General features: G+C 40.2%; 1 protein-coding gene across 6 annotated transcripts in view; it reads left to right on the top strand.

Annotated features, from left to right (window-relative positions):
- Window positions 1–22,952, top strand: part of LOC130919999 (potassium voltage-gated channel subfamily KQT member 5-like) — a 203,622-nt gene that overhangs the window by 149,588 nt on the left and 31,082 nt on the right. For 5 of the 6 annotated variants that reach the window (XM_057842709.1, XM_057842710.1, XM_057842712.1 and 2 more), the window contains exons 3-9: window positions 5,228–5,354; window positions 9,360–9,535; window positions 14,319–14,444; window positions 14,609–14,719; window positions 19,484–19,579; window positions 20,384–20,478; window positions 22,589–22,615. In XM_057842709.1, the coding sequence (XP_057698692.1) occupies window positions 5,228–5,354; window positions 9,360–9,535; window positions 14,319–14,444; window positions 14,609–14,719; window positions 19,484–19,579; window positions 20,384–20,478; window positions 22,589–22,615 (758 nt within the window). Of the gene's footprint in view, window positions 1–5,227; window positions 5,355–9,359; window positions 9,536–14,318; window positions 14,445–14,608; window positions 14,720–19,483; window positions 19,580–20,081; window positions 20,171–20,383; window positions 20,479–22,588; window positions 22,616–22,952 lie in introns of all 6 variants that reach the window. The other variant, XM_057842714.1, reaches the window with a different exon arrangement.

Consider the following 22,952-nt stretch of genomic DNA (forward strand, 5'->3'; position numbering starts at 1 on the left):
ACTACCCTCCCCTCACACCCCCATCACGGTGCTGGGTGATGGCTGCCAGTCGGGAACCTGGCAGCCACAGTAATAGGGTGGTAGGTGGGTCCCACACTTTTTCTATATGGCGTGGCTCCTGGGGTGTGGCCTCCCCTCTGCCTCGGCTGCCGGCCGCGGGAGTGGGTTGGGGGGTCGGGTCTCCGATCTTGCATCGCCCCGTGGCAGTTCCTGGGCGTTCTCCTGCCTCCGCCTTCCCCTCTCTTCTCTGGCTGGGCATCCGCCCTGCGCTCAGTCGCGGGTCGCTGGCTGGGCGCCGGGGTATCAGCGGGGTGTCGCCTGCACCGGCAGGGGACCCTGCCTTGCCTGGGGCTTGGTGGGCCGCTGGGGGTCCCGTGGCGTGCCGTGCCGGTTGGGGGGCTGTGGCTGTGGCCCGGGTGGGCGGGCGGGGGTGGGTGTAGGCGTGGGGTTGGTGATGCGTCCCCTCCTGTCATCCCTGAAGGCCGGTTGATGGGCACGCAGGTGGCCCGGGGGACCACCCTGGGTCCCGGGGGGGGGACGGTGGCTCCTTTGCTGGGCGGCGGAAGGAGGGATGGGCTGCGTATGGCCCCCCCGCCCGCCCTCCCTCCCCGGGCTGGCTGGGTGGGGGCCGTGGCCCTGGGTTGGCGCCCGCGGGGTTTCTCCGCCCGTCTGCGTGGCTGTCGTGCGCCCGGTGGGGCTTGCGTGCTGCTGGATGTGGTAGGGCATGCTCGGGTTGGGGGTTCCGGTGCCGGGATTGGCGATGCGGCGGCGTAGGGTTGGTCGCCAACGGGCTTACACTCATAAGAGATTCACACGATTACTGGGTTCTAGATCACAGAACTGATTTGTGTACACTCTACCCCTTTCAATCACTTAGCTTATAGTCTTATAGACACCCCCACCCCCATTCTCCTCTTTCACTGGCCAATAGGACCCCACATGGTGTAAACCGGAAATACATCTCGCTGACGATAGCACCAGCATATTAGTAACTAGTTTAGATGTTCAATGTATTTCTTGTTGTTGTTTGTGTATGTGTTTCTTTTCTTTCTACACTTGTATTTCTTTTCTTCTGTCCCCCCATAATCCCTTCCTTTTCGCTGCTTTGTCATAATAAAAAGGTATTTTGAATGATCACAATGGGAGTATGTCAGACTCTCAATGTGAAACATTAAAACTGTTCAGAATCCGGGCACTTAGACTTCCATTCTCTGTGTCAAACAGCTGAACAGGACAGGTTAAAAAAAAAAAATAAATAAATAAATAAATAAATAAAATAAAATACCTATACAAAATACACATAAAACTTAGACTTTGCCTTGGCTAGATCTCTAATTAATTTAAAACTCGCCATTGCCACCTTGTGGTGTATTTCAATCACTACCTTACGTGGTTAAAGACACAGTGGAAGAATGGCAGGGAGCCCATGTGACGTCCTGCTTGGCGACGTCAACAATGGCGAGCTATTAGTTTATTTTTTGATTGAAAGTTTTACAAATTTTATTAAAACGAAAACATTAGGGGGGGTTTAATATAAAATTACTATAACTTGTACTCAAAATGACCCTTTAAGAACTACAAGTCTTTCTATCCGTGGATCCCTTTCGCAGGAAGAATGTTAATAATGTTAATGCCATCTTGTGGATTTATTGTTATAATAAACAAATACAGTACTTATGTACAGTATGTTGAATGCATTTGTCTATATAGTGTCTTATCTTTCCATTCCAACAATAATTTACAGAAAAATATGGCATATTTAGAGATGGATTGAATTGCGATTTATTACGATGAGTTAATTATTAAGCTGTAATTACCTTGATTAAAAATTGTAATCGTTTGACAGCCCTAATCTATATATAATTATATGTGCCTGTGCATGTACAGCAGGTGTGCATGTACAGTACAACTGGGGTGTCCAAACCGGTCTTCAATGACTCATGTGGATGCAGGTTTTTATTCTCACCAGAGCTTTCTGCTGAATCAAGCAACACCTGACTGCAATCAACTGAGTACACTTTGAATACACCAGATTGATGAAAAGGTGTTCTCTTTATCAGTTGGAATGATAACTTCCACCCGCTGTGGCATTTTTGTGGATTAGTTTGCCCACCCCGACATATGCTATATACAGAGGTGGGTGGTAGTGCATTATATTTACTCCATTACATTTACTTGAATAACTTTTTGGGGAAAACGTACTTCTAAAAGTAGTTTTACAACGCCATACTTTTTACTTTTACCTGAGTAGATTTGTGAAGAAGAACTGCTACTTATACTCCGCTATTTTGGGCTGCACTACTTTTTTTCTCTCTTGACTTTTTTTTGCCAGCACAGTGGCTCACCTTGTCTCGTCAGTCAAAAGCAGAAACAGTAATCACATGACTCCATTATACCAATTAGACGTAACAATACAGTTACATCACCACATAGAAGCTTGCAGTCGATTCTCATGATTACATCCGTCTTCTAACATCTCAAGCGACATCTTTAAAGTGAAAATGAAGTATTTCAGCTAGAGCGCAGCTGTCAAAAATAAAAGTGCTGATTTCAAATTCTTGCCTAGTTTTTATGTGTTACCGATAGACCACGGAAAAGCAGAGAGAGAGAGAGAGAGAGTTTTAGTTACATGATGGAAAATGTAAAATGTACTTATCCACTAGTGCAGTGGTCCCCAACCTTTTTTGCACCGCGGACCGGTTTAAAGTGGGCCTTTTTGTCACGGACCGGTAATGTGTGGCAGAATATGACAGTAAATACAAAATAACAATTCAAGGCTAAAAACGAATATTAAGTGCAGTGAAAATGTCACTCACCATACACTGAATCAACCTTTTTTTAACAGCGGCCTCTCCTAAAACTTGTCGGCAAATAGCCGTGGTCGCACGCATAATGAGTTCTTCTCTTCTGAGTTCTCTCCAATCGTGAAAGGTTTCTTAGCTTTAGCAATACGGCTCACCATGAGGTATGATGCTCTGAGTGCATTCGCTTTTGTTGCGTTTTTTGCTAGCTTTTAGCCACATATTATGCAGAATGGACTTAGTTGTAGGCTCCTCTTCTGGCTCAGCAGGTGGCTTTTTCCCAGTAAAAAAGCTGTCCAAAGACGTCGCCGCCTGTAGCACACAGTCAACAGCAGCTAAAGTTACTGTTTACATTGACAGCCGCTGGGCTGCTATAGGTGTGCAAACACCCTAGTAATTACGGCAAGCCACTAGATGGCGACCAATACAAATCTTTACTCGGATTAGTCCATAGAGTAGACAGGGATATTGAGAAGAGCCACAGGCCAGATTGCAGTCGTTAATAAATTATTTATTTCTCTGCGGCCCGGTAGCAAATGCGCCACGGACCGGTACCGGTCCATGGCCCGTGGTTGGGGACCACTGCACTAGTGGACAGTCATGCTCTTGGGATGGGTGATTTTTATTTATATTTTTTCAGTCGGAGTTTGATGATTCAGATATATTTTTGGCCTAATATGGTCATCTAATTTGTTATAGTATAATAAAAACAGTTAGCTCATTTTCTCCCAAAAACGTATAAATATGTTCTATTTTTAATTGTTGCAGTGTCCCAAAGACGTATTTAAACGTCTTTTCCTTTTTTTTTTCATAAAAGACATCTCTGGGTCCTGATTCAACTGAACTCCAAAGCACAAAGCTGAAAATCAATTTTAAAGCAATAAAACTGGCCACTGGAGGGCATTAGCGCATTTGGTAAGACCCGCAACCCGATTCAACCGCAACAAATGGCCGGGCCACACGGTCGGAGCGCTGGCGGAATGATGCCAGGCGGCGGACGACCGAGCAAAACAACCGAGAGGATGCCCAGGATGCCAGGCGCTGGACAACCGAGCAGAACGACCGGGACCAACAGTGCAGCGGGCTCACCGAGCAGACGCCGCAGAGACTCAAAAAAATCCATATTTATGAGACAGGCAACGATGAGGGAAAAGTTTACCCGGTTGACGCGGCGACAACAGTGTCATCTCTCAGTTAGTTATGTGTAAATAAATTGTTAGTTTGCTATCAAAAGCTCTATTTGTCTTGTTTTTATGATATTTTGTAAAAGGAAAACGTTATTCAGGTGTTTGGAATGTAACTACAGCAAAAAATGGCCGTGTTAAAGTCAAAGTTATGTTTGAAATTTCACAAACACCTGAATTTCTCTGTTTTTTCATCAGAAATTGGAAAATTTATTAAACTAAGCTATTTTCTAATGCTGATTTCTAAAGAATAGAACTTTTTTCCTGCTGAAAGAGGAGAGTCTAATCTTTCTTTTGGTGGGTTCCATGTTTATATAGCAATAGAAAAGAATTTTCTGTGGGCCTTGCAAAATCAGTCAAAATCCAGTAAAGCGGCTGGGAGCGAAGGGCCTTGCTCTGGTGAAAATGGCTAGGAGTGAATGGGTTAATATAACGGACCTTGTGATGAAAAAAAAAATGCTATTGTTTTAAAAAAAAATTAATAAGACATTATAAGGAATTACTACTTGTGTAGTTTTTTCACTGAATACTTTTTTTTTTACTTGTACTTCAGTAACATTATTTTGCAGTAACGCGACTCTTACTTGAGTACAATTTTTGGCTACTCTACCCACCTCTGGCTATAGTGTATATAGAATGTACAGGGTGACCCAAAAAACATGAAATTTTTAACAATCCAATAAAACCAAGCGTGATGGAAGAAAATTGCTTTATTCAAATGAATAGAAACCTTAAAAATGCTATTTACAAAACAGTTATGGACTTTTCATTTTAAAATGGTGTCCTTTAAATGGCGTCCCCCTGCATTAAGTTATTTGAGTCACAGTAAATATTTTCAACAGATAGAAAGGTACTTATTATTATTGTAATTATTAAATATTTTAAACTGTTTTGTAATTACTGTAATTTTCGTACTGTAGGCCGCACATGACTACAAGCCGCCACCCACCAAATTTGACACGAAAACGACATTTGTTCATAGATAAGCCGCACTTTGGTGTGGGAGTTTCTTAACATCGCTCTTGTCAAATTACCGTATTGAGCATTCTGAAGAGGAGGTATGCGTGTTATAATGATATCTGTCAAAATGATAATCTCATAGATGATCACATAATTTAAATACTAGAACAGAGAATCTGGAGTATAATTTTTGAGAGACTTGAGAGACTATGCCTATTTCCTATCATCTGTCAGTGTCTTTTTGTTAGAATTATTTATACATCATTTGTGAACATCCCGTAGGAATTTGTCATGATTGTGGTGTTTGGGTTGGAGTACATCATCCGCATCTGGTCGGCAGGATGCTGCTGTCGCTACAGAGGATGGCAGGGACGAATCCGCTTCGCCAGAAAGCCTTTCTGCGTCATTGGTGAGTTATTACAGCAGCGCATCCCCATTTCCCTCAATAATGTAATTTTTCAGTTCGTCTTACTATTTCCTCCCTCTTGTGTTGATGTCTGTTGCATCGTTCAGTCACCTTCTTCTCATCTCCTGGGCCACACTTGCAATATAATGTCCTCGGAAATATTCCATTGCATGTGGGTAACCAGAGTTTGCGCGTGTCATTGAGAGTTGTGGTCAAAGCTCATAAAAGAAGAATGCATTTACGCAACAAATTTGCATCAATGGCCTTGTATTTTTCCAATATTTAGACATTAATCCCGCTCCTGCTTTTTGGAAAGCACAGTTGGAAAGACTGACAGAAGGGTAATAAGGCTCGTGGGGTCACATGTGACCCCACTTAGTTCATGCTAACATTGATGCAGTTGTTTTATGATGCTGCTGATGTAGCCCTTAAAGCACTAACGGTAACAATTGGCTTCCTTCACAAAGCAACGCATGAGGACAAATATATCCTGTAATGTAACCTTTAAAGAACAAAATTGCATTCAGGTGTGCAATTCCGGCATTCATAGTGCTTCACATTTTTCACAATACAATGGTACCTCTACTTACAACATTAATTGGTACTTGTAACCCCAAAATGTTGTAAATAGAAGTGGTACCTCTACTTACAACATTAATTGGTACTTGTAACCCAAAAATGTTGTAAATAGAGACGTGTTTTACATGTAAATGGCCTAATCCGTTCCAAGCTCTACTGACACGCTACATTAAATTTTATAATTGGGGTAAAACCGTGATAAAACAACATTTGAATCATTCCATATACCTAATCTAACCCTTAATACATGTAATGAAGTAGATAATAGAACAAAATGCAAAGAAAAAAAAAATATATATATATAGACAAGTTCCCTGAGCAAAATATGGGTGGAGCCATCTTGGAAAATGTCTTCCGGTTTAGAAAGAACAATATGAATTGCGGTTGAAGTAAGCAGTGTGTTGACAAAAAGTTAAAACTGCAAAATCAAGCCAGAGGAACCCACGGACCCTCCAAAAATGGATTCAGCACGACGTAGATGAGACGTACTGTAGATGAGATTGTATGATTGTTCTTATCACTTCGTTGATCATTCATCGACAAAATTATAACAACCTGTCAGCCTGTGTTTACGTGAGGTACAGATTGATACGCCGGCCACTTGAGTGACCAAAATGAGGTGAAATTACAAATTAGGTTACATTTGCTGAATGCAGAAGGGCTGACGTGGATTTTGTTGTTACAATGAAATACTACAAGTTATGTACATATAAAGAAAAATAGTATGTCATTCTTTTTTATTGCAGATGTTGATTGCAATTAAACATGCGGACAACATGATTCCATTTATTGTTTTATTTTAAACGAGTATTGCGTGTGCAAAACAGGTCAATAAATCACAATTTATAATACTATTAGAAAAATATCATACGAGAATGTGATATCAGACAGCGCAGCTCTGGAGCGGCTTGAACTTTCATTCGACATTACGCAGACCGTCGGCAGCATCCAGATGGCCTTTCTCCTGCTGTCCTGCTCTACTAGCGTATCTTAAAGTCGCCGCATTAAAAAATCTCGTTGTTGGATCTTAGGATCGAGCTGACAGTCCGCCGCGAGGCGAGCCACGGTCTCCAGCCCCAGCCTCTCGGCCGCCTCCGGGTCTTTGGAGATGGACTTGTAGCCTTGAGATTGCCCATGCTTCCACACAATTTGCTTCTCAAGTCCTCAGACAGTTCTTTGGTCTTCTTTCTTTTCTCCATGCTCAATGTGGTACACACAAGGACATAGGAAAGCGGATGGGTCAACTTTAATCCATTTTAACTGGCTGCAAGTGTGATTTAGTTATTGCCACCACCTGTTATGTTCCACAGGTAAGTAACAGGTGTTGTTAATTAGACAAATTATAATTTCCACAAATTAGAGAAGCATCACATGATTTTTCAAAGAGTGCCAATACTTTTGTCCGGCCCATTGTTGGAGTTTTGTGTAAAATTTAATTTTTTTTTTTTTTTAATTCTCTTTTGTGTTTTTTTATTGCAAGCAAAATAAATGAAGATATTAGCACCAAAAGCATTTGTAATTGCAATCATTTTCTGGGAGAAATTGAGCATTATCTGACATAATTGCAGGGGTGCCAATACTTTTGGCCAGCGCTGTTGCACGTTATCATACTGCGACATCCAAATTGAAATATTATCAACAATAGGCCATTATGGAGACATGATGGGGAAGATTATGACCAATGGGGCAGCAGGATCTTATGGCGCGACACTTAAAAGCAGAAACTTCCTATCTTTTGGCCCGACTTTTAAAAGCAAAAACCAGGAAGTACATTTGTATCTTTTACAGCATTGTAAAGTATTTTTGCCTCTCAAAACCTGAAATTTCTTTCTGAATAAGAGGCAATATTTTCCTGTTTAAACGTGTAGTAACCTGAAAATAACGTTTGGCGAGACATTCGTAAGTTGGCGTACCAATGTACATGTATATGTTTAAACCTTACTTCAAAATTGAATTTACCAGAAAATGTCAACCTGAAGCACAATACATTTTTCACTGTAATTTGGAAAAAGGTTTTATTTATTTTCATTTTGGCATGAGACTGTAGCTATAATGTGGAAAAATTGAGGTTTTACAGCCTGTAAATTCTGGGTGACATATTCTGCTATTGCCCATGCATCAAAGCCAACAAATTCCCATCTTACGATGGACAAAACAAATGAATCTAATAAATGTTTCTTTCTCAATATCAGATATTTATATTTTTTGATGAGGGGGAAACGTAGGTAACATTTCTCAATACAGTTCAGTTTTATTTCTGTTCAGAGTGAGTGGGTGAGGCAAAAGTAGAACATTGCACAATATATGGTGCGTAATTACATTAATTTGCAGAATACCTCAATCACAGCCGCAACTTGCTAACAGAGGTAATGAGGCATTTTAAGACTGTTATAAAAATCGAAAAAGTCATGCGTGCTTTATCAAAAAAAATTACTGTACTTTTTACCCTGTAAACTGAAGTTTTTTAGGTGTATGTATTAGGGATGTACTGATCCGATCACGTGATCAGAAATGGGGCCGATCATGCCATTTTTCAGAGGATTAGGTTTTTAATTAAAAATATATATTTATGTTTCTGCCTCAGGCTCGTACAGCGCCACAGCCTCTCACCCTCCCTCCTGCTAAGCAGGGCAGCCAAACTGTCCAGCTTGCATTTGGTACTTAAAGTTATCGATGATTGACAGGTTTCTAGCTTTGATCTTGCCTGAGAAGCTTAGTAGCGTTACGATCAAAGGCACAAATGTGTCAGTCAACGTTACACTTGCATATGTGTGCTGTTGTAACGCATTATATAAGTGAGAGGCTGTTCTCAGCAGTGTGGGTGTCAAAGCATGACTGAACTCACTCAATGAAGCATTGAATAAAGGCAAACATTTTTCTACGTTATTCTTGTTTAAAAATAATTCACATTATGAAGGCGGCACAGTGAGACAGTAACATATTTGAAACTTTTCTTTGAAAAAACTTTTTTTTCAGCTTCGGATCGGGACTCGGTATCGGCAAAGTCTAAAAATCAGGTGACTCAGACTCAGGTGCAAAAACATGCGAACGGGACAAATCACACTATATGCCACATTATAAGTGTGACCTGAAACTTTGCAGTGTAAGGACCAAAGAATTGAAAATGACAGTACATTCTTAAAGAAGTCCAGTCTTCATAAACTGTGTGAATACAAATGTTGTGTAGAAAAAAAAAATTGTATTGATAATATCTCATCGTGGAGAAGTAAACCTCAAACAGTCCTTTGACGTCCTTTGTCATGGTGCTTGTGTGCATGTCTTCTCTGTATTTTCTGCCAACACAAAGGTCATTCCTATAGTTGATTCCCTTCAAATTAAAATCATTCAACTGGGCACAATTGTTGTGTTACTCAGCACAGATGGTTACAACAAATGTACTAAACATAATATTTTATGTATCCCTTTCAGACATCATAGTGCTGATTGCATCAGTTGCTGTGGTGTCAGCAGGTAGCCAGGGCAACATCTTTGCCACTTCAGTCCTGCGTAGCCTTCGTTTCCTACAGATCCTGCGCATGGTGAGGATGGACCGAAGAGGGGGTACATGGAAGCTGCTAGGTTCTGTAGTTTACGCACACAGCAAGGTATGCATGATGAGGCCCACCACTAACTCATCAGCCCATAAGTCTAATTATCCTCTACTCCAAAATACGATACTAAGCCAATATCAACAAGGGGATATTCAAGCACAGTCTGTTCATAATGATATAATGCTCTAGTAGCACGCTTCACACGGCACACAAATATTTACATATTGTATAACATTTTATATGGGACGTAGAATTTATTGGCACAGAATAATGACATAACACTTTGACATCTGAATAGCATTTACATTTATATTTTGCATCAAAGCTGCCGCGATTTTACTGTATATTATTTTATGCCATTTCTTTCTAGTTTCCTCTAACTCCTGCTATATTTTTGACGCACGCAGTAATGTATTGTGCAGTATTTACATTAATCCTGCAGAAGCCACTGCTGACCACTGTTACTTCCATACAGTATTCATTTGCTGGTCCTAAAGTGATCTCTTAGATAACTAAAAATACTAGCTAGGGTCAGTAATGTACATAAAATCACCACCGACAATATAGCAATATTGGACTGTCAATGTTTGATCGAAACATTTTTGTCTGAACAGTTCACATAAAATTATACAGTGATAAAAATCTGTGGATTTTCATGAATGTATACAGAATAAAACATCCACTTAAAAACATCCAGTACGATTAGATAAGTTTCAAAATTTAATTTTATCCTAAGCACTACTCTACATTGACATTCAAGGTTGAGAGGTACTTGACAGCAAGTACTAAAATAAACAGCACACGCTACAAATCCAGACATGCGTTCCAAGAGTCCCAAGTTGCCATGAAAAACTTGGTGAGATTGAAGTGACAAATGTCAATGAAGCCACAAAATACCCAAAGTGATGCTTAACTGAAAGTAACAACAAGCAGTGTCCACTCTGACAAGATTACTGTGAGTAGAACAGTGGTCTCAAACTTAATTTATCCAGGGGCCACGAAAGTCTGGGTGAGTGTGGTCCACATCCACATCAAGTATTCTACAAAATGAAAATGTTTCGAGAATTAAAAAAAAAAAAAAAAAAAGTATAAGTGATCCAATCTATTTACTGTTGTGGTATGAAAAAATATCCGAAACTTTTGGAATTTCTCACTTTTCTGCATAAAATAACTATCAAATATGAGCTGATCTTTGTCAAAGTTACACAGATGAAAAAACAGGGTCTGCTTTAACTAAAACCATCCAAACATTTATAGGTTTTCATATTTTAATGAGGATAGCATGCAAACAATGACAGAAGGGGGGAAATAAGTAAGTGAACCCTCTGCATAAGGAGACCTAAAGAGCAATTGAAACAAATTTTTACCAAACAGTTTAAGTCAGGTGTTTGCCCAATAACTAATGAGTGGTTTAAAGCTGCCGTGCCCACTATAAAACACACACCTGGTAAGAATTGTCTGAAAGAGCAGCATTGTCTGATGTGCATCATGGCTCAGTCAAAAGAGCTGTCTGAAGACCTGCGATCAAGGATTGCTGATTTGTATAAAGCTGGGAAAGGATACAAAACCATCTCTAAAAGTCTGGGTGTTAATTAAATGACAGTCAGAGAAGCTTTCTACAAATGGAGAGAGTTTGGCACTGTTGCCTCTCTCCCAAGGAGTGGCCGTCCACCAAAGATGATGCCGAGAGTTCAGCGCAGAATACTCAGAGAGGTAAAACCTTAGAGTGTCTGCTAAAGACTTACAGAAATCACTAGCACAGTCCAATATCTATATGCACACATCAACTATATGCAAAACAATGCGTAAAAAATGGTGTTCATGAGAGGATTCCACGGAGGAAGCCACTGCTGTCTTACAAAAAAAAAAAAACATTGTTGCTCGTGTAATGCTTGCAAAAAGGCACTTGGACACTCCCACAGAAGTTTTGGCAAAATATTTTGTGGACTGATGAAACCAAAGTTGAATTGTTTGGGAGTAACACACAACGTCATGTGTGGAGGAAAAATGGCAACATCAGCACTTCATCCCCACTGTGAAGCATGTTGGAGGGAGCATCATAATTTGGGGCTGGTTTGCTGCCTCAAGACCTGGACAACTTGCAATCATTAACGGAAGAATGAAGTCAAAAGTTTATCAGGATGTTTTGCAGGAAAACCTGAAGCCGTCGGTCAGACAGTTGAAGCTAAAAAGAGGATGAATGCTGCAACAAGACAATGATCCAAAATTCAGAAGTAAATCAACTTCAGAATGGTTTCAGAAGAGCAAAATACATGTTCTGGAGTGGCCAAGTCAATTCAATTCAATTCAATTCAATTTTATTTGTATAGCCCTGGATCACAACAACGTTGTCTCAAAGGGCTTTGCAGAGGCAATACGATACACAATCAGAAACAGCAAATGAAGCAACAAAGATGAATAAATAAAGTTCAAGTCCTGGGTGTCCCCCATCCTTAGACCCTCCATGTCGGCAAGGAAAAACGCCATAAACTCCAGAGTCTTTGGGAGAAAATGAGAAACCTTGGGGAGTACCACAGGCAGGAGAGATCCACTCCCAGGACGGATAGACAGGAAGCCCCAGGACTGCTAATGGGAATTAGTAGGCGAAGTTGCTGTCCGTAAAGATGAAGTGGAGTAAAGGAACAAGAAGAGGTCCATCTAGCCGGATGAGACGGGGGTAGCAACGAGGACGTCCATCCAGCCAGGAGTCCGGACAGTCAGGAGGCTGCAGCTGAAAAATAGCCCCTCCCCAGAGGGAAGGGGGGAAAGGGGACACCGGGTGACTCGTGATGAAGAGACTAGACAACTAGATATTAACATTGGAAAATAGAAATAAAGTAAGATAAGTGGTAGGTAGAGTGAGAAAAAGGAGATAGAACTCAGTGGCTGTACTCCCCCAGCTTTATAGCTTCTAGTGCAGCTTAGACTAAACTTTGAGTCTACTCCGACTTCAACTAGCCTGACCATAAGCTTTGTTGAATAGGAACGTTTTTAATCTAATCTTAAATGTGCAGACTGTGTCGGCTTCTTTAATATTAGCTGGAAGCTGATTCCATAAAACAGGGGCTTGGTGGCTAAAGGCTCTAGCTCCGACAGTACTTTTAGAAACCCTATGAATTACCAGTAGACCTGCATTCTGAGAGCGGAGTGTTCTGTTGGGGCGGTATGGAACCAGAGCATCGGTGAGATAAGATGGCCCCAACCCATTAATGGTCTTAAATGTAAGAAGATGGATTTTAAATTTAATTCTAAACTCGACTGGAAGCCATTGAAGGGCCTGGAGCACAGGGGTGATGTGCTGTCTTCTATTTGTTCCTGTTAAATGTCTTGCTGCTGCGTTTTGGACTAGCTGAAGACCTTTTGGAGAACTTTTAGGACAAGCTTCAAGTAGGGAGTTACAGTAATCCAATCTCGATGTAACGAACGTGTGAATTAATTTTTCTGCATCGCTTTTAGATAAAATATTTCTAATTTTGGCTATGTTGCGCAGGTGAAAGAAGGCCGTTCTGCAGGTTTGTTTAGTGTGAGCTTTACACGATAAGTCAGGCTCGAATAAAACTCCTAGGTTTTTAACTGTGGTGCTGGAGGCTACACTTACATTGTCCAGAGTGACTATCTGGGCAGCTAAAGAGTCTCTCACACTTTTCGGGCCTATTATAAGGACTTCTGTCTTAGTCTTAGTCAAAGTCCAGACTTGAACCCCTTTGAGATGCTGATGCATGACCTAAAGACAGCTGACATCCCAGGAATCTGACTGAACTACAGCAGTTTTGTAGAGAAGAATAGGCCAAGATTAGTCCTGATCGATGTGCCAGACTGATCTGCAGCTACAGGAAGCGTCTGGTTAAAGTTATTGCTGCCAAAGGGGGGTGGGGCACAAAATATTAAATGTGATGGTTCACATACTTATTTTGTGATGATTTTGATCACAAGTATATTGGAAGTATAGCATCACAACAACAAGGCAGGGGTAGAAGAAGTTATGGAACACCAGTAAAAGACCATTTAGTCCACAGGAAGCGAGTACAAGCAGTTAATTATGCCAAATCTGATGAGGAGTCTCCAGAAAGAGGGGACATGGATTTGGAGGAAGTGGATCTGATAAACAATTGATCCCTTCCAAGAAGAACCGGGTATGAATAGACCTCCCAAATGTGGAAGTTGAAGTTTCATTTAATTGAAATTGAATATAAAATAGTATTTCTCAAGTTTCATAACAATAATGTCTAATGTTTACAACCTATTGTAAAAAGTGCCATTATTACGTGCTTATTTGCTCAACCTCAATGTGCAATATTTATATAATATGATATATAATATGTCAAATTAAAACCAATCGGTTAAATTTGTATTGTGAATTTGTCATTTGAAATTCTTCAACTTTAACTGGTTATGACACTTTCAAAAATTTTAAAATTTTGGGAAAAGAAAGATCATGACATGATCCTTTGATGATTTAGGAATAAAAAGATGTACAAAAAGGCACATTTGAGCTGTTTTTTTTTTTATTTATAAATATGCAGTAAAAATAAACCCCTAATTTCACAAAAAATGCTCAGAGTATATCGTACTAATATAGTAATACACATCGGGGTTGTGACGCTCCTATACTCAACTAATTAAAATGTCTCCCACTTGTCGCAATTTCACTTTTGCCAAACAACTTGATAAACAAACATCACTGAATTTGTTTGCTTCCATTTTGACATTTGAAAAAATATTTTTGAATGAGTCAAACTTTTTGACATCCTTTCCATTTTGTGTGCAATAAACCTGGTGGCAAGATCCATGTTTGACCTAATTTTGCTTCTGAATGCTTGCTGATCTTCACCCACAGGAACTGGTTACTGCTTGGTACATTGGTTTCTTGGTTCTCATCTTCTCTTCATTCCTTGTCTACCTTGTGGAGAATAAGTTCAACAAGGAGTTTGCCACATATGCCGATGCCTTGTGGTGGGGCACGGTAAGTTTCGAGGGATAACTGTTGCGAGTAAATTTTTGTATTTCTCACAAAAGAGTTCCATTAGTTACATTTGCCTTGGCTTGGTGGCATGATTCTAAAATGAATACAATATGGTATGAAACAGCACTGTATTTCTTTGACAAATCAGAAATATCTTTTTACAGATCACTCTCACAACAATTGGCTACGGGGACAAGACACCAAAGACATGGACAGGAAGGATGTTGTCTGCTGGTTTTGCACTGCTGGGCATCTCTTTCTTTGCCTTACCCGCTGTACGTAAAAACGTTTCAAGACATCTTTTTTATTCATTCCACTTTTGCTCTTACAGAACCAATTATTTAGGTCTTGTTTTTATTTGGCTAGTGAAAGGCCCTGTATTGTGGTGATGACATCCTATAGAAGCATCTGATAATCATTTTGTATAAACAGCAATGCATTGTTCTAGTGGTAAATAGGGATGTCCCTCCCGATCAGATGACGCAATTGGAAATCAGGCCGATCCCGCCATTTTTCAGATGATCGGAATCGGCTGAAAAGGATCAGGTTTTGATTTAGAGAATATATTTGTTTTTCTGCTTCGTCTTCGTACAGCACCACCGCTTCTCAACCCTCCCTCCTGCCAAGCTGTGCGGCCAAACTGTTCAGTGCAGCTTGCTTTTGGTACTTAAAGTTAACGATGATTGACAGGTTTGTAGCTTTGATCATGCTAGAGAAGCTTGGTAGCGCTATGATCAAAGGCACACATGTGTCAATCATCGCTTAACTTGCATAAGAGTGCTGTGGCAACTCATCGTAAAAATGAGAGGCTGTTCTCAGCAGCGTGAGTTGATTCGAGTGGACTCGCTAGGTGAAGCATTTAAGATTAAAAAAAAAAAAACATTTTTCTGCGTTATTCTTTTTAAAAAATAATTCACATTATGAAGGCGACATGGTGCGACAGTAAACTTGCTTTGACCATTTGTTCAAAAAAAAATTTTTCCGGTATCAGTTCAGGACTCTGTATCGGCAGATTCTCAAAATCAGGCCTCGGGTGCGAAAACATGCGATCGAGAAATCCCTAGTCATAAAACACTGGAGTGCTTTGAAGCCTTTTACCCGATGTCGGTATATCCACATAATGTGCATAATTGACCGATGGGGAAACACATTTATGATGGTGCGTTACACTGTATGTTCTCTACATGGATGAGTCGACTATAAAGGAGAGGTACACTCATGCCTGACTCAGACTACACGATTTCAGGCCGATTCTAGCCCAACAAACACGTCATGGAGAATCGTTGACTGTCGTGGCTGATATTTTGAAGTAAATGGTAAATGGAGAGTACTTACAGTGCCTTGCAAAAGTATTCGGCCCCCTTGAATCTTGCAACCTTTCGCCACATTTCAGGCTTCAAACATAAAGATATGAAATTTAATTTTTTTGTCAAGAATCAACAACAAGTGGGACACAATCGTGAAGTGGAACAACATTTATTGGATAATTTAAACTTTTTTAACAAATACAAAACTGAAAAGTGGGGCGTGCAATATTATTCGGCCCCTTGACTTTCAGTGCAGCAAACTCACTCCAGAAGTTCAGTGAGGATCTCTGAATGATCCAATGTTGTCCTAAATGACCGATGATGATAAATAGAATCCACCTGTGTGTAATCAAGTCTCCGTACAAATGCAGCTGCTCTGTGATAGTCTCAGGGTTCTGTTTAAAGTGCAGAGAGCATTATGAAAACCAAGCAACACACCAGGCAGGTCCGAGATACTGTTGTGGAGAAGTTTAAAGCCGGATTTGGATACAAAAAGATTTCCCAAGCTTTAAACATCTCAAGGAGCACTGTTCAAGCCATCATATTGAAATGGAAGGAGCATAAGACCACTGCAAATCTACCAAGACCCGGCCGTCCTTCCAAACTTTCTTCTCAAACAAGGGGAAAACTGATCAGAGGCCCATGATCACTCTGGATGAACTGCAGAGATCTACAGCTGAGGTGGGAGAGTCTGTCCATAGGACATCAATCAGTCGTACACTGCACAAATCTGGCCTTTATGGAAGAGTGGCAAGAAGAAAGCCATTTCGTAAAGATATCCATAAAAAGTCACCTGGGAGACACACCAAACATGTGGAAGAAGGTGCTCTGGTCAGATGAAACCAAAATTGAACTTTTTGGCCACAATGCAAAACGATATGTTTGGCGTAAAAGCAACACAGCTCATCACCCTGAACACACCATCCCCACTGTCAAACATGGTGGTGGCAGCATCATGGTTTGGGCCTGCTTTTCTTCAGCAGGGACAGGGAAGATGGTTAAAATTGACGGGAAGATGGATGCAGCCAAATACAGGAACATTCTGGAAGAAAACCTGTTGGTATCTGCACAAGACCTGAGACTGGGACGGAGATTTATCTTCCAACAGGACAATGATCCAAAACATAAAGCCAAATCTAAATGGAATGGTTAAAAAATAAACGTATCCAGATGTTAGAATGGCCAAGTCAAAGTCCAGACCTGAATCCAATCGAGAATCCGTGGAAAGAGCTGAAGAATCCTGTTCACAAACACTCTCCATCCAACCTCACCGAGCTCGAGCTGTTTTGCAAGGAAGAATGGGCAAGAATGTCAGTCTCTCGATGTGCAAAACTGATAGAAACATACCCCAAGCGACTTGCAGCTGTAATTGGAGCAAAAGGTGGCGCTACAAAGTATTAACGCAAGGGGGCCGAATAATATTGCACGCCCCACTTTTCAGTTTTTTATTTGTTAAAAAAAGTTTAAATTATCCAATAAATTTTGTTCCACTTCACGATTGTGTCCCACTTGTTGTTGATTCTTGACAAAAAATTCAAATTTTATATCTTTATATTTGAAGCCTGAAATGTGGCGAAAGGTTGCAAGGTTCAAGGGGGCCGAATACTTTTGCAAGGCACTGTATATTAATAATATTAATATTTAACTACATGGTTACCATGACCAAAGCGCTTTACATTAGCACACATTTTACAGTTTCATGGACACATTCACACACCAGTGGTGCTGCTGCCATGCAAGTCGCTGCCAACCCATTGGGGGAAAGTTAGGGTTCAGTGCCTTGCCCAAGGGCACTTCGACAGTTGGCAGTAGTAACAAGGAATTGAACCGGTGACTCTTTGGACCCAGAGCAACTCGAGCTACCAACTGCGCCACGGCCGCCGTGAGGAAGTTGTGAGGGATTTGGGGGGGATCACAAAGCCTCATGTCATGTGACATACCCACCAACTGCTTCGGACGCCTCACAACTACGTCACATGTTTGGCGAGTCAGAAATTTCTGCTTGTCATGCCGCATAATTCCTACATGTTTCTACTGTTGATTGATGAATGTTGACCAATAATGTAACTTTACTGACCGGCGTGTGCTTTCTCTTGCATGCCGTTTCTCATTTTTCATAGGTAGCGTGGAACACCTGCACGTTGCCTACGGAACATACAGTTGTGTTCCTCCACCCAGCGCTGACAAAATACATTGTTTTTTTCCATTTGGCACCCTCACTATCAGTGGTGGTTCCTTGCACGGTCGGGTTGGGCGGGCCCCTGGGGTGGCAAATTGCTAGGGGCGCATGCGCAGGGCTGATTGTCTACTATTATAGTTGGCACCCCTAGCCTTGAAATGACGCCCCCTGCAGACCACAGTTACTGTCTGCACGCAACCGGGAAAGAGAAGGTGGGACAATTGACATAGGGTTGTCTTTGATTCTTAATGTGCAATGAATTATTTTTTTTTTACATGAATATTTGACCTACTTGTATGATTTATATATATTCTTTCAGTTAAAAATTCTTCAAGTAATTTAATAGCTTCGATGTTTGATTAATTTCTATTATAAGCGGCACTTTTATTTTGGAAACTGCTCGTACTTTTATTTCCAGTTCTTCGTTCCCTTCGTTTCCCGGTTCATGCTTCACTAGTGATGATGTGAGTTTGCCTTGTAAAGTAAACTAAAGGCGCTGCAGATCATGAACATTCCCCCCCAATGCTAGGTGGAGGAATAGTTGTGTTAAATGTGTTTTTTTTTTGTTTTTTTTTAATCGTTCACACTCATAACTTCTTAGTTGTTAGCCTGTGTTTTACCGGCCAAGACTGTGATCATCATATCAAAATAATTCATGTGAGCAGTGAAGTGGTTTGGAGGGACCTAAACTTTTCTTGAATGACATATCCATGAACCTTGTGTGATGTTTTTTAATCAAAACAAGTAGCGCATAGATAGAAAAAGCATGAGATTCAGAGCCTGCATATTTGAAGATATACCTTAGGGATGTGACGATACACACAAGTCACGGTTCAGTACACTGTATGTACCTTGGTACAGGGGTCACGGTCTGGTGCGGGCTCAGTACAACAGGAAACGCAAAAAGGCTTTTTTTGTCTGAACATTTGAAAGTTAAAGTTTGTATACTGTTACACTCTGATATAGGTGAAATTCAAAAACGTTTTTTTATTTTTTGGAATGAAAACAATCAGTTAAATTCAATCAGTAAATGTTGTGAAATGATGTAATTACTCTTACAATGAGGTAACTGAGTAACTAAGTTACTTTTTGGGGGAAGTTATTTGTAACTGTAACTAGTTATTTTTTCAAAGTAAGATTAACAACACTGCCTGTATGTGAGTTCAATTTGTCTCGTGAAATTGGATTTCTGTGTTTTGTGACTGTTCAGACTACTAAAGGTGGTAATTGTGGTAAAAATCGTATTTCATGCTGTCAGTCTGAACAAAGCCAAAAAATCCATATTGTCCAGTCAATAATGTAATCAATGATCAAATGGAAAATTTTACCCTTTGGGTCTAATAAGTCTTTCATTGTTACCCGTTCAAAGCAAATCCATGCATGGCCTTGGTATGTCCCACCCACATGGGAAAAGGACCAAGGAGACGAGCTCACTTTAAGAGATCGTAAAAATTTGATGGGGCACTTATTCTATGTTTAGTTAAAATAATGAAAAATTATAATGATGCTTGAGTTAAAGCACCAGCTCATAAAATATGTTCCTTTCACTTTAGGGTATTTTGGGATCAGGTTTTGCTCTGAAAGTCCAAGAGCAGCACAGACAGAAGCACTTTGAAAAGAGGAGAAACCCTGCAGCCTACCTCATACAGGTAAATTGCAGATGTCTAAATCACATCTCTCTGTGGTCTACATGAATGTTCCTATTTGTCAAAACAATATACCACCATTTTCATTTTCCATCTTCTCTGTTATCCTTTTTATCTGTATGAACTCTCGCTAACCTGATAAAATTAGATTAAAATCACATGGCATGTCATTTCAGACTCTATTAATCTGGGAAGTTGCTTTTTTTTTCTTCTGTATCCTCATCAAGGAATATGTTGTTTTCATTCCTCCTGTCTTGTCTACTTCACATATTTCATTTTCATTGTACTATTTAACAATTTCAAAAGGTCCTCTGCATGTATTGTGTAGTACTTCCCCTTATATTTAATACTTTTGACACCTCACAGACTTTGGGACATATGGAACACTTCTTTTTCATCACCTTCCACAGCGGCTCCTAACTTTTTTCCCTTTCCATATTCCGTATTATATTCTTCCTTTTCCTATCGTCATTGTGTCATCCTGTCCATTCACATGTTGTACCAGGCTGCGTGGCGTTATTACTCCACAGACAGCACCAGGCCATACCTGGATGCCACATGGCAGCACTGTGAGAGCCTCCTGCCCTCCCACAGGCATGTATTCATGCCTGACCTCCGCTCCAAGCCAAGACGTGTGACACCCCTGTGTTGGTGTTTTCACTAATCACCTCTCTCTCTCTCTCTCTCTCTCTCTCTCTCTCTCTTTTTGTTTATCTTTTCTATCTTCCTCATTTTCCTCCTCATATTTGTATCCCCTCTCCTTCTCCTTCTCTTACTCCTCCTTGGTTTTGTGTATTCTGCATGCAGTGTGTTTGGCGTAGTTATGCGGCTGACGAACACTCGGTTTCCATTGCTACCTGGAAGCCTCACTTGAAGGCGTTGCATACCTGCAGCCCTACGAAGTAGGTACATCTATGGCAATTATTGCCTGGACGCTTGTCTCTTTTAGATGAATGGTTATACAGTGTTATGGCCCCCCCTAACAATTCCCATTATTTTTTATTTATAAATTATTCTGGATTTGGATTCGCAACTTCATTTTGACATATCAAAAACTGATGTTTTGATTTTCAATGATATTCAGGCCGGTGACTTGAATGATCCTCCTAGAACATTCTAATTCCTCCTTTTTATGAATACAGGTAGTCCCCGAGTTACATATAAGTTCCGTTCCCACGCTGGTGACATAACCCAAATTTCCGCCTAAATCGGAATTAACCCTTTCAGTACCCCAATCCCCTCTAAATCCCCAAATAATTATACAAAAACATGCATTATACGTCATTGTACTATCCTCACCAAGATGTTGGAGCCTAGCTAGACAGCGAGTTAAGCTCCGAAATGACGATGTCCAACGTCCGCGCGGTTTGCTGACTTTATTCAGCTGCTAAACACATCAACACTTGCAGAATGAAACTAAAATAAAACTGAAATTAAATCAGTATCGTCTTCAATAAGAGCAATTCAAATTTGCGTTTATAACTAGTTGCTGATACAGCAATAACAATCCGCACAAACGATTAGCATGTATCAGTTAGCATACGCACATCATCAAAAATAATCACATAAACTCGTCCCAAATATTCAACAACAATTGAAAACTAACAATAAACAGTACGTAAAGTGTTGCCTCTGTGGATGCTTCACGAGCAAAAAATGTGCGCGCAGGCTTGCAACAGTAATCTTTCCCCTCTCTCACTTGGCTGCGCGACTTCTTCATGGGAGCAAATGCATTCTTCCTCGTGTGTGCAAATACGTTCTTCTCTGTGCGTAAATGCGCTCTTACTCACGTGCCATTAGTATTACCTGCTCTATTCTTCCTGCGCCAAGATAAAAGCATGCATCAAAACCAAAATAAAACGACAAAAAAGAGACCCCTGCATCATAAAGTCGAAATCACGTAAGTCGGGTATGTCGTAACCTGGGGACTACCCTTACTTGAGTAGATTTTGAGCAATATTGTGGGTCGTTGTATTGTTGAGATACCTAGCTGTGGCGTAACTTCATTGTGAACGTTTGAACATTGTTCTCAAGATATATATTAGGGATTTGTGGTCAATTCCTAGCGACGACGAAGCCAAGCAAAGTCGTTCCCAGCCAGATTAAACAAAATGTGCAAAAAGTTACAAAACTGAAAAAGCATCTGTTGAAATAGTGCAAAAATAAATACTCCGTGTTTCAATTACTTCACCCTAGGCTAAGGCAGAATAAACATTTCCTGATTTTAAATTTTGAAAAAATACTTCAAAAAGTGTTAGCAATACAGCATTTTACATTTCCCTCTCTGTACATTCGCCAAAACTTTCCTAGTAGTAGCCCACTTCTTTGTCTGTTTTGGTTTGTCTTCTTTTTCCCGTAATGTCAGTTGTTGGTTTAGGCGCATTACCTGCACCGCCTCCTGGAGGATTAACACTGACCTGAATTTTTTTTTTGTATGTTTTTTTTTGGTCAAATGTATTAGCCGTCTGACTGGGTGCCCCGTACCGTGACAGTACGGGACGAATACAAATTCCGTTACACTCTTAGAATGTATCTATGCACTGTATTTTTTGTAATATAAGACACACTTGACTATTAATAACACCCACCATATAAGCCACAGGTGTCCATATTGTATTGTGGGATATTAACACCAGAAGACATGGAGCTCAAAAATCCCTTAATAGCCGCAATGGGCTATGAATTACTGGGTTCAAAGTGGAAGAAAAAGTACAGATTTATAGCGATACATTTACGGTATACATGTACAATACCAGTACTTATAATATATGGAACAGTATGTATCAATGTCCGATACTCTGCAAAGTGAACTTTCTAAATGTGTACCTAATTAAAAATAATTATGAGTACAATCAATTTTTACCAAATAGCGTTCAACTAAAAAATCTGTAAAATGTAGTGTTTGGTCATGTGATTGCAATATCCTGATGTGAATAAGGAACTTTTAAAATATTATTCATTATGTCCAATGTTATTTCTGTCTTTTTCTCAACTATCAACTGGCAACTCCAGAAGAGAACACGGAGAACCAACTACAAGGTTTGTGACAAAAAAATATAATTGTTTTGCTATATTGATAGGGGGTAATTAGCATTTTTGAAGCTTGGGTCATGTGCATCTCTAATTTTAGTTATCTGGTTCCAAAGCATTTACAAATGTCTTTTCAAACAACTAAGTTTTTTAGAATCAAAGTCACAGTATATGCCATGCAGAAATGTGCAGTATAAACTAAAAAGCTTCTTCCTAAATATCCTTTTTTGGAAAGAGCCTAATCTTATTTCTTCTTGTCTTTTGCTGAGGTGAACCTAAACCTCATGGCAGTAGACATTCAAAAGCAATGAGGTGCTGTACACAATGCCAGCAATACACATTGGAA

This window comes from Corythoichthys intestinalis, chromosome 8 (genome assembly GCF_030265065.1).
Source record: "Corythoichthys intestinalis isolate RoL2023-P3 chromosome 8, ASM3026506v1, whole genome shotgun sequence".
NCBI lineage: Eukaryota > Metazoa > Chordata > Actinopteri > Syngnathiformes > Syngnathidae > Corythoichthys > Corythoichthys intestinalis.